The following is a 25,169-nucleotide window of genomic DNA, read 5'->3' as shown; positions in this document are numbered from 1 at the left end:
AATTGAAATGAAAAATGCCCAGAAAGAATCAATAATAGAATAAATAGGCAGAAGAATAAATGAGATGAAAGACAGACTGGTGGAAATCAATGCTGCAGAAAAGAATAAAGAAAAAAGAATGAAAAGAAATGAGGACAGTCTCAGAGATTTCCGGGAGAACATTAAATGCACCAAATTCACATTATAGGGGTCCCAGAAGAAGAGAGACAGAACCTGAGAATATATTTGTAGAGCTAAGAGCCAAAAACTTCCCTAATATGGGGAAAGAAACACTCATTCAAGTCCAGGGAGTTCAGAGAGTCCCATACAGGATAAACCCAAGGAGGAACACATTGAGACACATAGAAATCAAATTAACAAAACTTAAAGAAAAAGAGTAAAAGCAACAAGCAACATACATATGAAATCCCCATAAGGTTTACCACCTGATTTTTCAGCAGAAACTGCAGAAGGGAGTGGCACAATATAATTTAAAGAGATGAAAAGGAAAAACCTACAACTAAGAATATTCTACCCAGCAAGGCTCTCATTCAGATTCAAAAGAGATATTAAAAGCTTTACAGAGAAGCAAAGGCTAACAGAATTCAGCACCACCAAACCAGTTCTACAACAAGTGCTAAAGGAAGTTCTTCAGTTGAAAAAGAAAAGGCCACAAGTATAAACAAGAAGATTATAAATGGGAAAGCTCACTGGTAAAGGTAAACACAAAGTAAAAATGGGAAATTTTCTACACACAAATCTGGTATCAAACCAGCAATCATGAGAAGAGAAGAACACACATGCAGGATTTGGAAATGCAATTGAAATTAATAGACTACTAACTTAAAACAATCATATGTGTGTGTGTGTGTGTGTGTTTATATGTATATATATATACAGACTGCTATATTAAAATCTCATGGGAACTGAAAATCAAAAATACACCATAGATACACACACAAATGAAAAGCAATCCAAACACAACACTAAAGATAGTCATCAAATCACAAAAGAACAAAAGAGGTAGGGAAGAAAAAAGACATACAAAAACAAATCCAAAACACTTAAAAAGAGGCTCAAACCAAAGGATATAGACTGGCTGAATGGATACAAAAACAAGATATGTATATATGCTGTCTACAAAAGACCCACTTCAGATCTAGGGACACATACAGACTGAAAGTGAGGGGATGGAGAAAGGTATTCTGCACAAATGGAAAGCAAAAGAAAGCTGGAGTAGTAATATTCATATCAGACAAAACAGACTTAAAAATAAAGACTGTTACAAGAGATAAAGAAGGAAATTGCATAATTTCAAAGGGATCAATCTAAGAAAAAGATATAAACATTATAAATATATTAATATATGCACCCAATATAGGAGCACCTCAATATATAAGGCAAACACTAACAGCCATAAAAGGAGAAATTGACAGTAACACAATAATAGTGGAGAACTTTAACACCTAGTTACATCAATACACAGATTATTCAGACAAAATCAATAAGGAAACACAGTTCTTAAATGACACATTAGACCAGATGGACTAATTATAAATCAATCACAAGAAAAAATTTATAAAAAACACAAACACCCAAATGTGGAATGTTTGTGTTAAACATTGTTACCAAACAACGAAAAGATCACTGAAGAAATCAAAGAGGAAATTTAAAAAAATACCTAGAGACAAATACCAAAGAAAATACAACAATCCAAAATTATGGGACATAGCCAAAGCAGTTCTAAGAAGGAAATGTATAGCAATGTGGTCTTACCACATAGCTACCTGGGAAGCCCTCAGTGGTTTAAAAAAAAAAAAATGCACCTGTGATGCAGAAGACAGGAGTTCGATCCCTGGGTCAGGAAGATCCCCTGGAGAAGGAAATGGCAACCCACTCCATTATTCCTGCCTGGGAAATCTCATGGACAGGGAAGCCAGGCAGGCTATAGTCCATGGGGTCACAAAAGAAAGTCAGACATGACTTAGTGACTAAACAATAGCAACAACAATCGTACCTCAGGAAACAAGAAAAATTTCAAACAAACAACTTAATCTTATAGCGAAAGCAAATAGAGAAAGAAGCACAAACAAACCCAAAGTTAGTAGAAGAAAAGTAATCATACAGATCAGAGCAAATAATTGAAATACAAAGAAAACAATATAAAAGATCAATAAAACTAAAAGCTGCTTCTTTGAAAACATAAACAAAATTCATAATCCATTAGCAGGACTCCCATCCAAGTACTAAACCAGTCCCAACCCTGCTTAGCTTCCAAGACCAGGTGAGATCAGTCAGGTTCAGGATGATATGGCCATAGACTAGACAGGCTCATCAAGAAAAAAAGGGAGAAGGCTCAAATCAATAAAATTAGAAATGAAAAAGGAGAAGTTACAACGGACACCACAGAAACACAAGGGATCATAAGAAACTACTATAAGCAACTATATGCTGATAAAATGGACAATCTAGAAGAAATGGACAAATTCTTAGAAAAGTAAGCCTTCCAAGACTGAACCAGGAAGAAATAAAAAATATGAACAGACCAATCACAAGTACTGAAATTAAAACTGTGATTTAAGAACTTCCAATAAACAAAGAGGGAGACAGAGGATTAGATGGTTGGATAGCATTACCAACTCAATGGATATGAGTTTGAGCAAATTGCAGGAGATAGTGAAGGACAGGAAAGGCTGGCATGCTGCAGTCCATGGAGTTGCAAAGAGTTGGACATGACTTACTGATTAAAAAACAACAATAAACAAAAGTCCAGGAACACATGACTTCACAGGTGAATTCCAACAAACATTTAAAGAACTATCACCTATCCTTCTGAAATTCTTCCCAAAGGAAGAATTACTGCAGGAAGAATTCCTGCAGAGGAAGAAATACTCCCAAACTCATTCTATGAGGCCAGAATCACTTTGATACAAAAACCAGATAAAGATATCACACAAAAAGAAAATTACAGGCCAGTATCACTGATGAATTCCAGAAAAACACCTACTTTTGCTTCATTGACTATGCTAAAGCCTTTGGCTGTGCAGATCACAACAAACTGTGAAAAATTCTTGAAGAGACGAGACTACCAGACCATCTTAACTGTCTCCTGAGAAACCTGTATGCAGGTCAAGGGGCAACACTTAGAATCAGATACAGAACAACACATTGGTCAAAATTGGGAAAGGAGGACAACAAGGCTGTATATTGTCACCTGGCTTATTTAACTTGTATGCAGAGTACATCATGTGAAATGCTAGGCTGGATGAATCACAAGGTGGAATCAAGATTGTAGGGAGAGATATCAACAACTTTAGATATGCAGATGATACCACTTAACGGCAGAAATTGAAGAGGAACTAAACAGACACTTGATGAGGGTGAAAGAGGGGAATGAAAAAGCTGGTGTAAAACTCAACATTCGAAAAATGAAGGTCAGGGCATCCGGTCCCATCACTTCATGGCAAAAGGAAGGGGGAAAAGTGGAAGCAGTGACAGATTTTATTTTCTTGGGCTCCAAAAATCACCGTGGATGATGACCGCAGCCATGAAATGAAAAAACACTTGCTTCTTGAAAAGAAAGCTATGACAAACCTTGACAGCATATTAAAAAGCAGAGACATTACTTTGCTGACAAAGGTCTATATAGTCAAAACTATGGTTTTTCCAGTAGTCATGAATGGATCTGAGAACTGGATCATAAAGAAGGCCGAGCACTAAAGAATTTATGTTTTCAAACTGTGCTGGAGAAAACTCTTGAGAGTTCCTTGGACAGCAAAGAGATCAAACCAATCAATCCTAAAGGAAATCAACCCTGAATATTCACTGGAAGGACTGATGCTGAAGCTGAAGCTCCAATACTTTGGCCACCTGATGTGTAGAGCCAACTCACTGGAAAAACACTGATGCTGGGAAAGATGGAAGGCAAAAGACGGGAGCAACAGAGGACGAGATGGTTGGATGGCATCACAGACTCAATGGACATGAGTTTGAGCAAACTCTGGGTGATAGTGAAGGACAAGGAAGCCTGGAGTGCTGCAATCCATGGGGATACAAAGAGTCAGACACGACTGAGTGACTGAACAACAAATCACTGAAGAACACAGATCCAAAAATCCTCAACAAAATACTAGCAAATTCAATCCAACAATACATTAAAAGGATCATACACACCATGATCAAGTGGGATTTATCCCAGTATGCTGCTGCTGCTGCTAAGTCACTTCAGTCATGTCCGACTCTTTGTGACCCCATAGACGGCAGCCCACCAGGCTCCACCATCCCTGGGATTCTCCAGGCAAGAACACTGGAGTGGGTTGCCATTTCCTTCTCCAGTGCATGAAAGTGAAAAGTGAAAGGGAAGTCGCTCAGTCGTGTCTGACTCTTGGCGCGCCCATGGACTGCAGCCTACCAGGCTCCTCCCTCCACGGGATTTTCCAGGCAAGAGTACTGGAGTGGGGTGCCATTGCCTTCTCCACCCAGTATGCTAGGATTCTTCAACATTCACAAATCAGTGTGATACACCACATTAACAAACTGAAGATTATAAACTACATAATCATCTTATAGATGAAGAAATAATTTTTTTACAAAATTCAACACCCATTTATGATAAAGAAAAAAGATAAACTCTCCAGAAAGTAAGCACATGAGAGAACCTTCTTCAACATAATAAAGGCCATATATGACAAACCCATTGCTAACATCATTCTCGATGGTTTAAAACTGAACACATTTCCTCTAACATCAGGAACAAGACAAGAATGTCTACTCTCGCTAGTTTTATTCAACATAATTTTGGAAGTCCTCACCATGGCACTCAAAGAAAAATAAATAAAAGGAATCCAAATTGGAAAACAAAAAGTAAAACCACCAACAAAAAGTAAAACCACCATGTTTGCAGATGACATGATACTGTATACAGAAAACCCTAAAGATGCTACAACCACTAGATCTCATCAATGAATTCGGTAAAGTTGCAGGATACAAAATTAATACATAGAAATATTTTCCTTTCCTTTACACTAACAATGAAAGATCAGAAGGAGAAATTAAGGAAATAATCCTATTTACCATCCCATCAAAAAGAACAAAATACCTAGGAATAAACCTAGCTAATGGCAATCCACTCCAGTATTCTCGCCTGGAGAATCCCATGGACAGAGGGGCTGGCGGCCGCAGTCTGTGGGGTCACAAAGAGTCAGACACGGCTAAGTGACTAACACTAAGGAGGCAAAAGACCAGTACGCAAAAACTGTAAGATGCTGATGAAAGAAATCAAAGTTGATACAGACAGATGGAAAGATAGAGCACATTCTTATATTAGAAGAATCAATATTGTTAAAATGACTATACTACCCATGGTAATCTACAGATTCAATGCAATTTCTATTAAATTACCAATGGCACTTTTCACAGAATTAGAACAAAAAGACCCAAGATGGACGGGTCATGGTAGAGAGTTCTGACAAAACGTGGTCCACTGGAGAAGGGAATGGCAAACCACTTCAATATTCTTGCCTTCAGAACCCCATGAACAGTATGAAAAGGCAAAAAGATATGACACTGAAAGATGAACTCCCCAGGTTAGTAGGTGCCCAATATGCTACTGGAGAAGAGCGGAGAAATAGTTCCACAAAGAATGAAGACACTGAGCCAAAGTGAAAACAACGCCCAGTTGTGGAAATTAAGTCTGATGCTGTGAAGAACAATATTGCATAGGAACCTGGAATGTTAGGTCCATGAATCAAGGTAAATTGGAAGTGGTCAAACAGGAGATGGCAAGAATGAACATCAACATTTTAGGAATCAGTGAACTAAAATGGACCAGAATGGGCAAATTTAATTCAGATGACCATTATATCTACTACTGTGGGCAAGAATCCCTTAGAAGAAATGTAGCCTCACAGTCAACAAGAGAGTCCGAAATGCAGTACTTGGGTGCATCTCAAAATGATCTCTGTGTGCTTTCAAAACAAACCATTCAATATCACAGTAATCCAAGACTATGCCCCAATGACCAATGCCAAAGAAGCTGAAGTTGAATGGTTCTGTGAAGACCTATAAGACCTTCTAGGACTAACACCAAAAAAAGATGTTATTTTCATCATAGGTAACTGGAATGCAAAAGTAGGAAGTTAAGATATACCTGAGTAACAGGCAAGTTTGGCCTTGGAGCACACAATGAAGCAGGGCAAAGGCTAACAGAGTTTTCCCAACAGAACACGCTGGTCATAGCAAACACCCTCCTCCAACAACACAAGAGACAACTCTACACATGGACATCACCAGATGGTCAATACTGAAATCAGACTGATTATATTCTTTATAGCTGAAGATGGAGATGCTCTATACAGTCAGCAAAAACAAGACTGGGAGCTGACTGTGGCTCAGATCATGAATTCCTTAGTGCCAAATTCAGACTTAAACTGAAGAAAGTAGGGAAAACCACTAGGCCATTCAGGTATGACCTAAATCAAAGCCCTTATGATTATATTGTGGAAGTGATAAATAGATTCAAGGGATTAAATCTGACGGAGTGCCTGAAGAATTATGGATGGAGGTTTGTAACCCTGTACAGGAGGTGGTGATCAAGACCCTTCCCAAGAAAAAGAAATGCAAAAAGGCAGAATGGTTGTCTGAGGAGGCCTTACAAATAGTTGAGAAAAGAAAAGAAGGCAAAGGAGAAAAGGAAAGATATACACACCTGAATGCATAGTTCCAAAGAATAGTAAGAAAAGATAATACAGCCTTCCTAATGATCAATGCAAAGAAATAGAGGAAAACAGTAGAATGGGAAAGACTAGAGATCTCTTTAAGAAAATTAGAGATACCAAGGGAACATTTCATGCAAAGCACAATAAAGCACGAAAATGGCATGGACCTAACAGAAGCAGAAAACATTAAGAAGAAGTGGCAAGAATACACAGAAGAACTATACAAAAAAGATCTTCATGACTCAGATTAACTCAATGGTGTGATCACTCGCCTAGAGCCAGACATCCTGGAGGGCCTTAGGAAACATTACTACGAACAAAGCTAGTGGAGGTGATGGAATTCAAGCTGAGCTATTAAGGATGATGCTGTTAATGTGTTGCACCCAACATCTCAGCAAATTTGGAAAACTCAGCAGTGGTCACAGGACTGGAAAAGGTCAGTTTTCATTCCAATCCCAAAGAAAGGCCATTCCAAAGAATGTTCAAACTACTGCACAATTGTACTCATCTCACATGCTAGCAAAGTAATGCTCAAAATTCTCCAAGCTAGGCTTCAACAGTACATGAACCAAGGACTTCCAGATGTTCAAGCTGGATTAAAGGCACTGGAACCAGAGACCAAATTGCCAATATACACTGGATCACAGAAAAAGCTAGAGAATTCCAGAAAAACATCTACTTCTGCTTTATTGACTACATTAAAGCCTTTGACTGTGTGGATCACAACAAACTATGGAAAATTCTTAAAGAGATGGGAAAACCAGACCACCTTACCTGCCTCCTGAGAAACCTGTATGCAGGTCAAGAAGAAACAGTTATAACAAGATATGGAACAACAGACTGGTTCAAAATTGGGAAAGTAGTACATCAGGGTTGTATATTGTCACCCTGCTTATGTATCTTATATGCAGAGTACGTCATGTGACATGTCGGGATGGATGAAGCACAAGCTGGAATCAAGATTGCAGGGAGAAATATCAATAACCTCAGATATGCAGATGACACCACCCTTATTGCAGAAAACAAAGAGAAACTAAGGAGCCTCTTAATGAAAGTGAAAGAGGAGAGTGAAAAGTTGGCTTAAAACTCCACATTCAAAAAACAAAGATCATGGCATCCGGCCCCATCACTTGATGGCAAAAAACATGGGAAACAATGGAAACGGTGAAAGACTTTATTTTCTTGGGTTCTAAAATCACTGCAGGTGGTAAATGCAACCATGAAATTAAAATATGCTTGCTCCCTGGAAGAAAAGCTATGACCAACCTAGACAGCATATTAAAAAGCAGAGACATTACTTGGCCAACAGAAGTCCATCTAGTCAAAGCTATGGTTTTTTCAGTAGTCATGTATGGATGTGAGAGTTGGACCATAAGGAAAGCTGAGTACCAAAGAATTAATGCTTTTGAACTGTGGTTAGAGAAGACTCTTGAGAATCCCTTGCACTGCAAGGAGATCAAATCAGTCAATCAATCCTAAAGGAAATCAGTCCTGAATATTCACTGGAAGGGCTGATGCTGAAGCTGAAGATCCAATACTTTGGCCACCTGATGCAAAGAGCCGACTCATTAGAAAAGACCCTGACGCGGGGAAAGATTTAAGGCAGGAGAAGAGGATGACAGAAGATGAGATAGTTGGATGGCAGTACCGACTCGATGGACATGAGTTTGAGCAAGCTCAAACTTCCCTGGTGATGGACAAGGAAGCCTGGCATGCTGAAGTCCCGGGGGTTGCAAAGAGTCTGACAGGACTGAGGGACTGAACTGAGAGCAAAAGGAATTTTTAACGTGTGTGTGTTAGTCACTCAATTGTGTTTGACTCTTTGCAACCCTGTGGACTCAAGCCCACCAGACTCCTCTGTCCATGGGATTCTCCAGGCAAGAATACTGGAGTGGGTTGCCATTCCTTTCTCTCCAGGGGATCTTCCCAAACCAGGGATCGAACCCAGGTCTCCTGCATTGCAGGCAGATTCTTTACCATCTGAGCTATCAGGAAAGCTCATAATTTTGGGGTGCTCTTAAAAGGACAATTCTCCCTAGATGAGTATATCATTCATATAAAGAAATCTTTTAAGTGTTCATACCAAGCAAGAGGCAGTGAATTTAATATTTAATTAGAGCCTCATTTTGCATGGGATTATATTTTGCAGGGGCTTCGCAGGCGGTCCTAGTGGTAAAGAATCCACTTGCCAATGCAGGTAGATGTAAGAGATGTGGGTCCAACCCCTGGGTGGGGAAGATCTCTCTGGAGGAGGACATGGCAACCCACTCCAGTATTCTTGTCTAGAGAATCCCATGGACAGAGGAGCCTGGTGGGCTATGGTCCATAGAGTTGCAAAGAGTTGGACACACTGCAGTGTTTTAGCAGGCATGCATATTTTGCAGAAATATAGAACAACTAGGAATCAACGTAAGACAGTCATACAGATTCATTTTCTAAAATTAGAAAATCAAGATGATAAAGTAGTGAAATTATTTTAATTATTCTAGACAACTAGAGAAATAGATTTCCGACTAATGTACATGCCTGCTTCCTATCCCATCTTTCCAGCTATGCCTACATAGAATTATCATCTGTGATCACAATGACTTCAACATGAATGGTAAGGAGACCACAGTTAAATTCCAGGTTCTCAAATATAACAGAATCACACAGTTGTCATCACATTCATTTGAAATTCAAACATATATATTGGTAAACATATCTTTGAGAATATTACTTTCTAACAACTATTTCCATTTCTAGATGAATGCATTGAAATGGTACATACAGTTTCAAATTCAATTCTATTTTTATTTTACAAAGCTAAATGTCAGTATCAAAAATTTATTTTACAAAGGAACAGCAGTAACAATTTAAAGTATCTGATCACCAGAAGAGATCATGCCAACATAGCTACTAGTCATAAATTAATTTTCTTAATCAGTAAGTTTTTAAGTTGAATATGGAAGGAAAATCTACATGTGGCAAATTTACTTTAAAAAACAATTACAACTTTGAGAGCTACATCACAGTTCCCCCACAGTAATGAAACCTGCATGGTTTGATCCAACAAGGTCTTCTTACCCGGTCAGAGTGGCCAGTGGCTGAGGCCAGAAGTTTTCCTTTTCTCCAGTCCCAAATGCAGACTGTGTTTTTGGCATCCAATCCCACAGAGGCTAAACGCTAAGAATAAGAACAAAAATTTAACTTCAGAAAATGATGGGAAGATTTCCTATTATCCATGCTGTCTTTCAATAAATAGTTCTTATTGCCTACTGTGGGCCAGGTATTGAATTTCTTATGGAAAAAAATGATTTCTCAAAACTAAAGATATCAAAGTAGATACTTTTCTATTAGCATATAATAAAATTTCAGTGACTTAAAACCTGCAACTAATTTAACATAATAACAAACATAACAAACATGCAAAATCTCATGAAGTCTCTGATTCATCAGTGGAAATCAGAACTAGTGGAAATCAGAACTAGAAGGAGCGGCTTAAATTTTTTTAATTGGCTTTAAGAGTCTAATATGGCTTTAAGAGAGTCTAGGATTCTTAAGTTGAAAAGCCTCACCAAACAGTTAAAATGAATGGGTTTGACAAACACATGGAGAATAAATCCCATTAATATTATCTTCATTCTTAAGTTTCATAATTTCACGGACATTTGAAGTGACTAGAGAAGGGTACATAAGTTTAGTAAAAGTAACCTGATACTTCATCTCCAAAACTAAATTATTTGGATTCAGATCAGAAACTTGTCCTGGAAGGGAAAAGAAATCCAAAACCTGTGTATATACAAAATCAATAGTGTTGAAACATGTATTAGGGACACCAAAACTGGAGCTTCTAGGAGAACAGCACTCAAAAAAAAAAAAAAAAAAAAAACAGCACTATGTAACAGAGAGAGGTCTGGGCTGGGAGTAAGCAGATTTGGCTTCTCTTTTGACTTTGTGATTAGCCAGACACAGACATTAGAAAGTTAACTAAACTCCTTAAATTTCTGTTTTTTCAACTGTAAAATGAGTGCAAAGTATTTGTTTCTGTCTACAAAATAGTGTTGTATGGACTGTGAAATAATGTAAATCAAAGGTTTTTAAGACATCACTACCAAATATAAGAGTAGGTGAGCTTACGTATTTCACTGAGTATGTGTGTATGTGCGTATTCAAGCAATGATAGACAGCCATATGTGGCTAAATGTATACATGTGTTGTTATGCAGAAATTATTCAGGTTTCTTCACTAAAGGTGACTTCCATTAGGAATATTTAGGATTAAAAAAATATATAGCTGGAGGGTCTAAAATGGATTCTTAATGAAAGCAGATCTTTGCTGTAATTTTCAATTGAGAGTTCCAGCAATAGAAATGATTCTAGTACATGGTTGCATTTTTATCTATACATGAAAATTTGGAGTGGGTGGATTCCATTCAGCTTATTTTTTCTTTTCTCTTTACTTAAATAGAAAATTAGTTAACATAAACATGGGCCCTAACGTAAAACCCACATGAGAAATGTGAAAAAGATTGAGAAAAAGCCAAAAGAAATCTATTCTGTTCATTTGCAGTGACAGGCCCTATTACTCGAAAAGCATTTCTATTGCCTTTTGTTGCTTGTAAGGTGACAGGCCATTTGTCACTTTCTAAACATCACTCAATTTTAGTGAACTCTGTCCAGGGAAAAAGGTAGATCTGAAGTCATAGGCATCAACAAGCCATGAAATCCATCACAGCAAACAAATAGGAGGGCATTTTTCTCAGCTGACAGTTATGAAAGTATCACGCAGTCCACCCCTACCTGAACCTCCAAAATGGAACCTAAAAAATAACAAGGATTCGAACACAAAATAACATGAACAAAAAGCTAAAAGTTACAGCTGGATCTCCCTCCGCTGCATGACATTTTCCTTGTGTGCTTCAGAACGAATTTTGATAAAGAGTGTTTGTTAGAAAAACAAAATCAGATTAGAGAATGTGCATGTGAGTTCACATCTAAGCATTCATCTCCACTTGCATATGCATTCTGACACATTCAACCTAATCAGGAAGTCAGCAACTGCAAACCTGAATACATGTCACTATCTAGCTATTTCTCTTAAGACCTGGATATAATGGAACTTACGCATTATCTTGATTCAATTATGAGATTACAGAGTAGTTAAAAACATACACCAAGGGGTCTACATGTGTACTGAACTGAACGAAATGATCACTACCCAAATCAGGTCCAAGTCCTATAATCTACTGAACTGCCTGCAAACTCTCAGTTTGGTCAATTTTCTATAAGTAATTTCACAGGTCTTTCTACATTATGAGCGATCAGTCGTGTCTAACTCTTTGCAACCCCACAGACTGTAGCCCACCAGGCTCCTCTGTCCATGGAATTTTCCAGGCAAGAATATTGGAGTGGGTTGCCCTTTCCTTCTCCAGGGGATCTTCCTGACCCAGGGATCAAACCCACGTCTCTTGCGTCTCCTGCACTGCAGGCGGTTTCTTTACCACCGTGCCACCTTGGAAACCCAATATGAACTTAAGAGAAGTACCTCTGAAATTTACCAAAAAAAAAGATTGAAGGAATTAACTGGCATAAATACAAAGGGTGGAAGGGACAGAGGAAGGGTGTCTTAGGAACATGGAGAAGGCTAGAAGAAAAGGCAAGGCTTTAGTGAGGAGGTAAATGCAGGGAGAGCCAGGAATGAGGTCTCTGTATTTCCAGTCCCTTCTCTGTAACATGTTTTTTTAAATTGAGATATATCTATTTTTTAAATTGAGATGTATCTATTAATACATGAAGAAATCTTTTCTATCAAGTGTTGCTGAAGTCCAAGGAAAGAGAGTCACTTTGTTGGAAGGGGAGACTGGGAAGGCTTCCTGAAGACCTATGAAGGGTCCTGGAAGTATGAGTCACTATAAAGGGCAAGGAGTGTGAGCAGGCACTGAAGGTGGAGAGGGCAGCATGAGAAAGGGTCTGCAGGTGCCCCAGTGTCTGGTCTCATAGAGGAATCTCACTGACGTGTCCAGCTTGACTGCAGGGGAACAGTGAAGACAAGGACAGAAAAGCTGATTAGCAGCGAATGCCCAGCCACAAGGTATGGACTTCAGTCAGGGGGTACTCCAAACTTTTCTTGTTTTTAAATAATATTCTGACACTTTTTCAGTTGGTGGAATGCATTAGCAAGAAATTGACTGTGTGGAGGAGACTAGTTAAGAGATGACTGGTGGCAGGGAAAATGGGAAGAAGAGAATGAATGTCAGAGTCACTGTAAAGAAACTAATAAATACACATGATCAGTGACTGCTTGAATCAGAGGCAGTGGATAGGGAAGCGGAGTTAGAAGTCACGTCAAGGTTAAAGAGTCAGAATCTTGTCAGTGAATATCAGGAGGTGATGCTATTTTCTGAAACAAGGGGAACCAAGGAGATGCTCAGGGCTGGAGGTCTGTGAAAAAGGTTTGGTCCAACCCTCGTTCCAAACAGGAAGTTAACAATGGAAGATAAAGTACAATCATTGAGTCACTATGAACCTAATCAACATGAGTTCACTTTCTGGAGGCATTTTTAACCAAATGGTGAAACTGGGGGAACCAAAACTGGATCCTATCCAGAGGTGGGTGTCAGTGGCATGAGCATAGAAAAGAACCAAACAGGTGAGGATTCTAGGAGGCTGACAAGGGAAGACAGGGAGGGCTGATAGGCTTTCAGAGCCTATAGGCTATGTTCATTATAATTCTAGGTGACTTGTGCGAGGTCATTATGGAAAAAGAAAATGGAAAAAGATACATACCTGTCCATCCGAGTCGAAAGTCAGGCAGGCAACTCCATGTGTGTGGACATCTTTAAGAATAGACACAGTTTGGACATTATAGGAATCCCATATACATATATATGGCTCCTTCCCAACTTGGCCAGTCGCAACGAGAGTTTTATCTGGATGTAAGGCAAGGCTGAAACAGAAAAGGGCCTCTTTCACATCATTCTGTTGAACAAAGCTAAAAAAAAAAATTGATTATCTTTTATCCACATTTCTAATTTTAATCTAACAAGATAATCCAAAACCCAAAGAAATTATTTAGCTGATTGGTCTAATAGAAATGTTTAACTTTGGTGAAGAGAGGCTTAGCACAGTTTAGCTATCATTTCATCAGATTTTACCCACTTGGTAAACCTGAAAATCAGACAACTGTTATAATTCTATGATTAGAAAACCGCCTATATTCTATAATTGCCTTATGTTATGATATTTACTTACTGGTTTTGAAAATATTACTCAGCTTTCAAGTTCTTTTGACTTTAAATTGAAAAAAAAAATGCTGTTGCCAGGAGAAAGTGCACTTCACAGAATTGATTAAATCTGCTTGCAGAAGCTCTGGGTACCATCCTTATTAGGATTTCAAAGCATGGAGGGGGTATCAGAGTCAAGTGCTGTTTCTGTATCTGCTGCCATAGATTATGTATTTTAAATGAAAATCTCTATTTTACATAAATCATCATGACACCAACAGAACCGCAAATTACCCTGCCTATGGTTTGTATAGAATTTTTCTTACATCTGTAGTCCAATCAAAATAAAACTTTGTCAAATGCCAACTGGAATTTCAAGGACTCTGTAGTAGTCAAGAAGGAGAAATGTGATCATTATTATGCCTGGATGAGAAATCAGTCTAATGTTTCAAATTTGTTGTGCAAAGAGATTGTGCCTTTCTAAAGATATGTGTTGGTAATTTAAAAAGAGAGAGAGACCTATAAAAAAAGCAAGCAGATGACTGTTTACACAATAAGCAAAGGTAGAATTATTTTTCTTTTCAGTTTCAGCATCTGTCTACACAACTAACACAACTAGATGTTTTTTTCCCTGTTCACCTTTCAGCTTGACTTTTATAAGAATATAGGCTCTGAAATTGACACCTTGATTTGCACATTGGCTGCCCCTCACTACCTGTAGTTCCTTGGACACACTACTTGATCTCTTTTGTCCTTGGGTTCCTCATCTATAAAATGGAGGTAATATATGAAAACTGATGATACAATGAACTTAGCATAGAGTAAACATGCAATACAAGTTTTATTATCATCATTATTTGTGAAACTGGTAAGGGAAAGATACAACCAACATACAGGTGGTGCTCCTTTCAGAAAACCGTCTACTTCCTGAGTCTTTCTTTGCTCCATGTGTAGCACACCCCCACCCCCACTTCTGTAGCCACCCAGCCCTATAGCCTGTTCGGGGGTCTCTCACCCGACTGTGCTCATCTTGTGGGTCTCCCTGCACACCTAGCACCAGCTTTTGCACAGGACCCCGAGTGCTGGCTCCTCTTCCTTACCGTCGGCCCTCCCAGGGCCCTTGGACCCTGGTGCTCGGGTGCAGCTGGTCTTCTCAGGAACTTCTAATGTCCCTATTCACAGGTCTTGGTCCCCCGACTGCCTCCTTAGCTGCCTTCCAATGCTCCATTTGCCCTCTCCTGACAAGGCTGGATGCTCGACGAGTTTTTGTTTTTTCTTGTTAGGCAAAGAGGGTAGAGTTGGAGCTGCTCTGAGGATGAGCTTTGTGGCTTCAGCTGTGGTGTGGGGAGTGAGTGCAGGTCCAGACGGAGGGGCAGGAAGAGGGTGAGCTGGGAGCACTGACCATCAGGGGCATCTCAGAAGAATCAAGCCAAGGCGTTTCTGCAACCACCACCCTTCCCAGAAGCACCCAGCCCCATCTCACGGTCTCAGAGAATCTTGGGAGAACTGCAGAGGCAGAGGTGATGGGGATGAGAAAAACCTGGGTGCTGCTAAAGCTAGCAAGGACACTTCAACCAGAAAGGAGTCTGGATCACACTGCCCATCAAGCAAATCTCTATCAGCCTCACCTGCCCTCCCCTCCCCCAACCCTGACGCTGAGTCACAGTACAGGGCACTCCCCCCAGGGGGCTGGCTGGGTGATGGGGACCAGGCTCTGACCCAAAGGCTGTGCATGGCTGATGCTGCTTGAGTTCAGAACCTGGGAGTGAAACGCACACAGGCCAGCTGAAAGTCTATCACCTCTCAGGAGGAAGGACCCTGAAAGATGGGTTCAATCCCATCTTGGGCTGCAACAACCCTAATGCACCATCTCAGGGCATGTCCTGGGGGCCTGTTGTTCCCCCTAGCAGGAACAAGGTGTCTGGCATTCATCCTGGGAGACTGTGACTGCCTCTTCCTCAAGCCTTTCCCCTGAAACACCCCTCAGGGCACTGCTCTCCTTTCCCACCTGGCCCACCAGCTAGCACCCAGCAGTGGGGGAGTGGGCCACTCCGGGCAGGGCCTTCATCATGAACTGTGCTCCTCTTGTGAACTCTGTCAGGGAGCTCATGGGCCTGAGCTGAGCCTGGTCTGGGTGGGGGAGGGTGGGGTTCCCAGGAAGACAAACAAGCTGCAGGTGACTTCGCGGCTTTAGCTGTGGTGGGAGTGAATGTAGGACCTGATGGAGGGGCAGACAGAAGAGGATACACGGGGATGGGAAACACCTGGATGCCCCAAGTCTGAGTTGGCCATCTTAGTGCTTGCTGGAAAATATCTCCAGGGACAGTTATAAGGAGTAACATAAAAATAAAACACATTAAAGGGTAGCCTTTTCACAGTCAGTTCAGCCGCTCAGTTGTGTCTGACTCTTTGTGACCCCACGGACTGCAGCACGCCAGGCCTCCCTGTCCATCACCAACTCCCAGAGCTTACTCAAACTCAAGTCCATTGAGTCGGTGATGCCATCCAACCATCTCATCCTCTGTCATCCCCTTCTCCTCCTGCTTTCAGTCTTTCTCAGCATCAGGGTCTTTTCAAATGAGTCAGTTCTTCACATCAGGTGGCCAAAGTACTGGAATTTCAGCTTCAGCATCAGTCCTTCCAATGAATATTCAGGACTGATTTCCTTTAGAATAGACTGGTTGGATCTCCTTGCAGTCCAAAGGACTCTCAAGAGTGTTCTCCAACACCACAGTTCAAAAGCATCAATTCTTCAGTGCTCGGCTTTCTTTATGGTCCAACTCTCACATCCATGACTTCTGGAAAAACCATAGCTTTGACTAGACGGACCTTTGTTGGCAAAGTAATATCTCTGCTTTTTAATATGCTGTATAGGTTGGTCATAACTTTTCTTCCAAGAAGCAAGTGTCTTTTAATTTCACGGCTGCAATCACCATCTGCAGTGATTCTGGAGGCCCCCAAAAATAAAGTCTGTCACTATTTCCACTGTCTCCCCATCTATTTGCCATGAAGTGATGGGACCAGATGCCATGATCTTAGTCTTCTGAATGTTGAGTTTTAAGCCAACTTTTTCACTCTCTTTCACTTTCATCAAGAGGCTCTTTAGTTCTTCGCTTTCTGCCGTAAGGGTGGTGTCATCCATATAAGTGACTCTCAGAGGCTTTAAAACATTTTAAGATTGGAGAACACTTTATCATTCATTCATTTATTCAAGAAATCCTTATTTAAAAAACTATGAAATGTCAGGGGGTGCCATAGATAACATAAATAGAAAATACACTGCCTTTCTTTCAAGAAGCCCATCTTAAAAGGAAGGACGGACAAGTAAACAGATAATGGGCTGGCCAGGGCAGTCTTGAAAGCCCTTTTATTGTCAGAGGGCATCACTGACAATTATTAGCAGTAAACAACATCAATAGCTTCATAGTTTAAGAAGGTAACCCTAGTAGCAGTAAGGAAGAGTGGAAAGAACAGATGCGTAAGGTCTATTAGGAGACGAGGCAGACAGGCCCGTTAGACACTAGGTTGAGACTGAGGTGAGACAGGGGTAGATGGAATGGAGAGGATGAGTCAAGAGATGTTTAAAGGAAAGACAGAGAGAAAGGTTTAGGATGTTTGAGGCCAAGGAAAAGCTTGAACATGTCAAACCTGACATTTTCTTGCTTAGGCAGTTGGCAGCATTTGAGTTTGAAGCCTGCAAGCCTGGTCCTGGGAAAAGGTGGCCTTAATTCCACTTAGTCTCCAAGAAAGAGACTCTCTAGGTATGAAGAGAATTTGACTAAGCTGTCTTTTTCAGGACAGCAGGGGCCATTTCCAAAACTCTACACAGTTCCAACATCACGGCGGAGTAAATTAGCAAGCTGCTTGCTGAAGAGGAAGTGAATGAGCCAACAGTCATGGCTGCCATGCTGCCTCTCTCCACTGCTACCAGCACAGGTTCTACCCCGGGGACTGGAAAATAAAGAGGAACGAGCATATTTCCCCTACATGCTCAGGCACTTTCAAGAGACACAAATGAAACTCACTTTTGCTGTGATTACAGCTTCTAATTAAAATGCTTGAGAGACTTGGTAGATTTAAGGGGTTCTAAAAAACCGACAGTAAAAAAAATTGCTATTCCAGGCAGTTGTTCTAACTATAATTTTGTGATTTCCTGACTTTCCTCATTCCTTGAATGAAGGAGGAAATGAAAAAAACAACTTTCAACAAATCTTTAGAGAGGCCCTCAAAATAATTTATCAGTGTATGTTATCCAACTAGCAGGGTGACCCAAAAACATCCCATTATGGACTTGAAATGTTTTTACTCTGGTTTTTATTATTCTTTTCATTCATTTTAAAGCACATAAATTTATCACATTTATTTAAATGTCCGCACTGGATTTTTTTTTTTTTTTTTTGCCAGAAGTTTTTTTAACACTGTTCTTTAAACCACCTCTTCCCAGCCCATGATAGCCCATTTATACAAGTTCCTATTTATCGTTTGAATACATTAAGAAAATTACCTACTTCTCCTTTTATAAGCCAAGTCTCTGACCTGATTCTCTGGCTTGCAAGCAACGCTGCAATGACTCATAGTGTTCCTATTTATCCACATCCATGGCAAGAATAGGGCGAATAGACAACCGACTCTATTCACTTTGCCATTACTCCATTAGCTTCCCAGAAACTTCACTTCTTCCACTTTAGTAACAGAATGACAGCATCCATGTATCTTTTTTGTTGTTGTTGTTGTTTACTTTTTAACTTTACAATATTGTATTGGTTTTGCCATTATCAACATGAATCCGTGTATCTTTTAGAGCAGAGCCAAGTGGCATTTATTTTGTTTTGGATTTGTCATTTAATTTCAACAGCACTTTTTAATTCTCCTAAGAGAGTGGGATGGGGAAACCAGCAAACCTTAATCAAAAGATTTGCAAGAGTGTAATACATGTAAGGTATCAGTAATGGTGCAGTTACAGAAGCAATATTTTAATAAGCAGGTTTGAAGCTTACCATCAGGTATCTATTCACTTCTTCTCACATCTTTGCATTTAGGAATTCAAGAATTTCATGAAAAGTCATTTTGAGCAGGATTTGCTTTCATCTAATTCCAAACATGTTTGTAATTTTAGTCCAGAAGCATTTAAATGACATAGATAGATATATTAATAGATATAGATACGGATTCCAAATTGGCCCCCTACTGCCTACTTAAAAATTGCTCTTTGCTTCTTTTACAGAGATGCCCTAAGACTAAGAAGCTATCCTAAGTAATGCCTTTGGATCAACCAACAGATTAAAGAGGGTCAGTCTCCTTATCCTATTAAGGGGCCATGATGAAAATTATCCTGCCTCCTGAATTCCTTTTGACAAGATTTCATCAGAATCAGCCGACTGTTGTGTTATTCCATGAAGAAATTACAGAAGTGGAAAGCACCACCATGACACAAAACATCTGGTTGACTCTGGGCTTCCCAGCACCCTCTTCACCATATCACAGGGTTGCAATTCTTTCTGTGACTAGAAGTACTGATGACATTTACTTATATTTTATGTCCATCTTCCATTTGAGGGTCCATAAATCAAAATCTCTGTTTTTCTAAGAAAACTGGCACACTACAAAATTTGTAGATTATTATTGCTACAACAGCAATGTCACAATGTTAAAACTTTCAGAATTGACTCCCTTTCGCTGAGGGTCTCAATACAATTGAGGTCTTATTCCATACCTACAGAAAAAGGTTTGGTGTCCTTTCCTTGGTACTCAGTTTATTGTACACATGGCAACAAAAAAGGGATCGAGCTTTTAAAAAACTGCTTTTCTCTGTGTATATATCAATCTAGTTCCATTGGGAAATCCTATTTTCTGTTGCCATGGCAATAGAAAGCACTGCAGAGGACTTTCATCACCCTGTCTGGGAGAAGGAATTGATTGGTTTCTCCAGCATGCCGAGAGGGCAAAACCATGTCTTTTTGATGTCAGATAAAATGAGGAAGATTTCCCAATATGTTGTGTGGGGAGATGAGAATTAATAGAGTCATGAAAAGAGGTAGCTTTATGAAGTTAAACAAAAAACTCTCATCAACACCAATCAGTCTCAATTCCTAAAGGCAAAAAACTATATTTGAGTACTTATTCCAAGTGCAGCATTTTAAATAATGTTCATGATTCAGACTTGACTTTTTTAAAGCCTTACTTCATTTTTGCCCAGGTTGCTTCAGGGATTTTCTCAGTAATACCTTTATATGTTAGTAGTTTTTTCCCCCACAGTAGTCTCAGGAAAACATGAAAGCCTTCTCTCTCCTTTCCCTGAAAATAACCCTGAGAGAATTTTCCAGTGTTGATGGTAGAAGTGCATCTTAGTGATTAGGCTGAACTGTCTGAGGGCAGAGGGGGAGGCTACTGCTTTCTGAGCTGCAGAGTAAGTGGCCCAACCTCAGTGGATGTTCACCCATGAGAATAAAAAGGCAAAGGAAGGCTCTTTTAAAAATAGTGGGCTGGAGGCAGTGAAACCTCAGATGAGGGTGGTCGTGCTCAAGTCCTCATCCCCAGAGATGCACTCGGCACGAGGGTACCACCCCTGGGGCTGTGATCTCACCTGACACCATGGAGATGGCCCTTCCCTCCATGTGGGCCTGGGCCGGACAAGTGGAAGTGACAGCAATGTCAACAGACCAGCAGGTCTACTACCATGCCCTGAACTGTGCAAGCCTCAGGGTCCCTGTACAATCTGTGGTTGAGCAATGCTCTGTCAGATTAGACTTCTCACAACCTTGATGAGTGGTACAGCTAATAAGAATAGATGTGATTTGGAAAAATAAAGACACACAATATTATATTTTGCATGCAGAGTGTTGCCATACTTGTACTGGTATGGAACCATATTCTAGCAGTACCTTAACGCCACAGAAAAGAATGGCTAAGAGATTAGTGGTTTGTCTTTGCCTGAGATCAAAGCATGCAGTAGCATGCTAGTGTCAGCAAGAACTGATTGTTAAATTTCAGCAATCTTGCAAATCAGTTGTTAAACATGGCCACTGTTAATAATTATATAAACTTGCAGCTAAATAAATTATATTAACCACAAAGGCAATACACACAAAAACTCATCACTTCCTAATTAGCTTACTATTACCTATAGTCTTGAGGTTACTGTCAGCCTATCCAGCCCACTGTAGAACAGTGTGCCTCTCTCTGCACATCTTTTTTCAACTGTTTTCAATGATGCCACCTTAGTGGTTTGAAATCAGCTAGGGTGGGAGTTTTCACATCATGGAAATCAACAAATGCTACAAATCAGGGCTTGATTTGTTGTTTTTTCAACTGTCCAGACTTAAGACATAGAAGGTAATAATGTGGTATATTCCACATTATTAAAAGTGTGTCGTGTCTATAGCTGTGACATTATGAATAACATGAACAATTAAGAAAATAGTTTTCCAATATTCAAAAAGTAGTATCAATTAGCAAGGAAGTCACTCACATCACTGGCTAATGATTAAAGTTCTGACATAGATTTTTGTTGTTTCACTTTTTTCTTATTAATACAAACAAAATATCAACTCACCTTCATGTAAAGAACTATATTCATTTGTGAGTGATGTGAGGGACTTCCTTTCTGAACCAGACAGTAATAAAGTATTTATTCCTCATCTGATTTTGTCAAATCAAGGTTGAATTGCAACCATAGGTTGGCCATAGATACAAGAGTTCATCAAAAATAAAGGAAAGAATTTTATGAGAATTAGCCACATGGGATTTATAGTGTATTATATATTTTATTATTATTTTGTAAATTGTGTACAACACATCATTCATATCAGTAAAATTTATAACAAACTTATGAATGTATATGCATACATACATTTTCTCTTGGAGAGCTTGATCTTAACAGTTATCAGTACATCATTGAAGCATATCTCCTCTACTTACTGGCATACAAGTTTCTCACAAATCACCTTTAGGAAACTACTCAACCTGTCTGTGCCTCAGTTTCTCATCCATAAAATATGAATAATAACAGTTCTACCTAAAAGAAGGTAGGCACTATTGTGAGGATGTAACAAATCCTAAAGCAATCCCATTAATTCATGGCAAATAGAAGGGGTCAAGGTGGAATTAGTGGCAGATTTCCTCTTCTTGGGCTCTAAAATCACTGTGGATGGTTTGACTGTAGATATGTAATCAGAAAATGACTGCTTCTCAGCAAGAAAGCAATGACAGACCTAGACAGTATGTTGAAAAGCAGAGACATGACTCTGCCGACAAAAGTCCCTACAGTCAAGGCTATGGTCTTCCCAGCGGTCACATATGGTTGTGAGAGCTGGACCGTAAAGAAGGCAGAGCATCAGAGAATTGATGCCTTCAAACTGTAGTGCTGGAGAAGACTCCTAAAAGTCCTGTGGATGGCAAGGAGATCAAACCAGTCAATCTTAAGGGAAATCAACCCTGAAGATTCACTGGAAGGACTGATGCTAGCTTAAGTTCCAGTACTTTGATCACCTGATGTGAACAGCCGACTCATTGGAAAAGTCCCTGGGAAAGACTGAGGGCAGAAGGAGAAGAGGGCATCAGAGGATGAGATGGCTGGATGGCATCACTGATGCAATGGGCATGAACCTGGGCAAACTTCAGGAGATGGTGAGGTCCATGGGGTTGCAAAGAGTTGGACACGACTGGGTAACTGAACAACAACAAAGCGATGACTAAAACAAGGGTGCTTACAACATGGTAAGCAGTGCATAGATGTGTGGCTGTTATTAATCAACTGCCAGACTGCTCAAAACAGACACATGTGGGGCCCCTGGGGACTGACATTCTAAGACAGGGAAAGTCATGTGCATGGAGAGCTATTGTGATGCATCCTCCAAAATTTAAAAATAAGACCACCTTCTGAGAATTAAACTGGTAAAAACCACATAAATGGATGACTGGTTATCTAAAGAACTGATTCAAAGGAGAAGATACCCTAGGCAAGAAGTTCGAAAATTATATATAGTCATGATTAACAGTCAGAGAATCTGGACTCAAATAATGAAATCAACAAATATGAGTAGACTATTAATAGAAGGGGAAGTTCCACATAAAGCCTTTATAAAAGGGAGTCATAAAGTAGAGCACTGGCATAAGGATAGACATATAGACATATAGATTGATGGAACAAAATTGGGTCCATCAATAGACTTATATTTGTCTGGTCAATTGACTTCCAATGAAAGCATTAAGGTAACTTAAAGGGGAAAGATAGTTGTTTTAAACTAAAACAACTGGACATCCACATAGAAAAAAGAATAAACCTCAGCACTTACGTCTCATCACTCACAAATATTATCTTCAATGACCAGAGAGCTAAATGGAAGAACTAAAACCATACAACCAATATAAAAACACGTATGAAAACCATTGTGACCTTTGAAAGACAATCATTTTTTAGAGAAGAAACAGAATTCATTAGCTGTAAAAGAAAACAATTGATAAACTGGACTTCAATATTAAAGCTTATGCTCTTTATTTTTATTTATTATTTTTATTTTATTTTTAAACTTTACATAATTGTATTAGTTTTGCCAAATATCAAAATGAATCCATCACAGGTATACATGTGCTCCCCATCCTGAACCCTCCTCCCTCCTCCCTCCCCATACCATCCTTCTGGGTCGTCCCAGTGCACTAGCCCCAAGCATCCAGTATCGTGCATTGAACCTGGACTGGCATCTCGTTTCATACATGATATTTTACATGTTTCAATGCCATTCTCCCAAATCTTCCCACCCTCTCCCTCTCCCACAGAGTCCATAAGACTGTTCCATACATCAGTGTCTCTTTTGTAAAGCTTATGCTCTTTAAAGACACCATTAGGAAAATGAAAAATGAAGCCATAAGGTAAAGAAAATTATCAAAGAACTTGTACCTGGTACATAAAAAGAATGCTTACACTTCAATAGTAAGAGGACAACCCAATGTAAAATACAATATTGTAAAGTAATTAGCTTCCAATTAAAGTAAAAAAACCATATATATATATCCCAAAGACTTTAAATACTGTCAAAGACAACTAAAATGGAGAAGGCTGACAATACCAAGAGCTGCTAAGGACGTAGAATAGCTAGAATGCATACACATTGCTGATAGGGATGTAAGATAATAAGTCACTTTGGAAAGTGATTTGGTAGTTTCTTATAAAGTTACACATACAGTTATCATATGACCTAACAATGCCACCCCTAGATATTTACCCAAGAGAAATAAAATATCTCTAAATAAAGACTTATGTACAAATACTCATAGCTGCTTTATTTATAATAGCCAAAAATTGGGAATAACTCAAATATTCATCTACAGTGAATGGATAAACAAATTATTATATATACAGTGGAGCCATTTTCAGCAATAAACAAGGAATGAACTAATTACTGATACACACAATAACATGGATGAATCTCAAAAATATTATACTGAGTGAAAGAATCCTGGAGCATTCAATGTCACTAAATATCTTCATCATATAAAGCTAGGAGCCAAAAGACACTGTCTATTGTTGATGACTCCAAAAATAAAAGTGCAAAAATATAAAAGTTACAAAGGTAAATGGTAACAGAATTAAAAATTAAATGTATAGGAATTAAATGTATAGAAAAAATTAAATGTATAGAATTAAAAATTAAATGTATAGGAACCCTTTGAGGAGGACATGAGATGGGACATAAGAATGGCATATATAAGCTACATTTTCATGTGTCTTGAAAGGAAGTTGATCATGTTTAAAACAGATAAATCAAGAAAAAGCAATTAGGGCTTCCCTGGTGGCTCAGTGGTAAAGAATTCAGCTGCCAGTGCAGGAGACACAGGCTCGATCCCTGATCTGAGAAGATCCCACAGGCCACAAAGCAACCTAAGCCCACGAGCCACAACTATTGAGCCTGTGCTCTAGAGCCCGGGAGCCACAGCTGCTGAAGCCCACATGCCCTAGAGCCCGTGCTCCACAAGAGAGGCCGCCGCGACAAGAAGCTTGTGCACCGCAACTAGAGAAAAGCCTGTGCATCAGTGAAGACCCAGCACAGCCATAAATAATTACTAAAAATAGAAAGAAATAACAATTAATATTGTTAAGCGATGTATAGGTAATCACCAGAAAGAACAGTCATAAGATTTAAAACTGTCAAGAGGGAGGGGATGTATATATACCTATGGCTAATTCATATTGAGGTATGGCAGAAACCAACATAATATTGTAATGCAATTATCCTCCAATTAAAAATTAATTATAATAATAAAAAAGAATTAAA

General features: G+C 39.4%; 1 protein-coding gene across 5 annotated transcripts in view; it reads right to left on the bottom strand.

Annotated features, from left to right (window-relative positions):
- Window positions 1-25,169, bottom strand: part of EML6 (EMAP like 6) — a 287,468-nt gene that overhangs the window by 174,539 nt on the left and 87,760 nt on the right. For all 5 annotated transcript variants that reach the window (XR_001501286.3, XM_059891241.1, XM_059891240.1 and 2 more), the window contains 2 exons: window positions 13,463-13,622; window positions 9,762-9,860 (listed from right to left, as the gene is read on the bottom strand). Coding sequence is in view for 4 of the 5 variants with exons in the window: in XM_059891241.1 (XP_059747224.1) it covers window positions 9,762-9,860; window positions 13,463-13,622 (259 nt within the window). In the remaining variant the exon portion in view is untranslated. The remainder of the gene's footprint in view (window positions 1-9,761; window positions 9,861-13,462; window positions 13,623-25,169) is intronic.

The sequence above is a fragment of the Bos taurus genome, chromosome 11 (assembly GCF_002263795.3).
Source record: "Bos taurus isolate L1 Dominette 01449 registration number 42190680 breed Hereford chromosome 11, ARS-UCD2.0, whole genome shotgun sequence".
Taxonomy (NCBI): domain Eukaryota; kingdom Metazoa; phylum Chordata; class Mammalia; order Artiodactyla; family Bovidae; genus Bos; species Bos taurus.
Note: the sequence above shows the minus strand (reverse complement) of the source record. Positions and strands in the feature narration are given on the sequence as shown.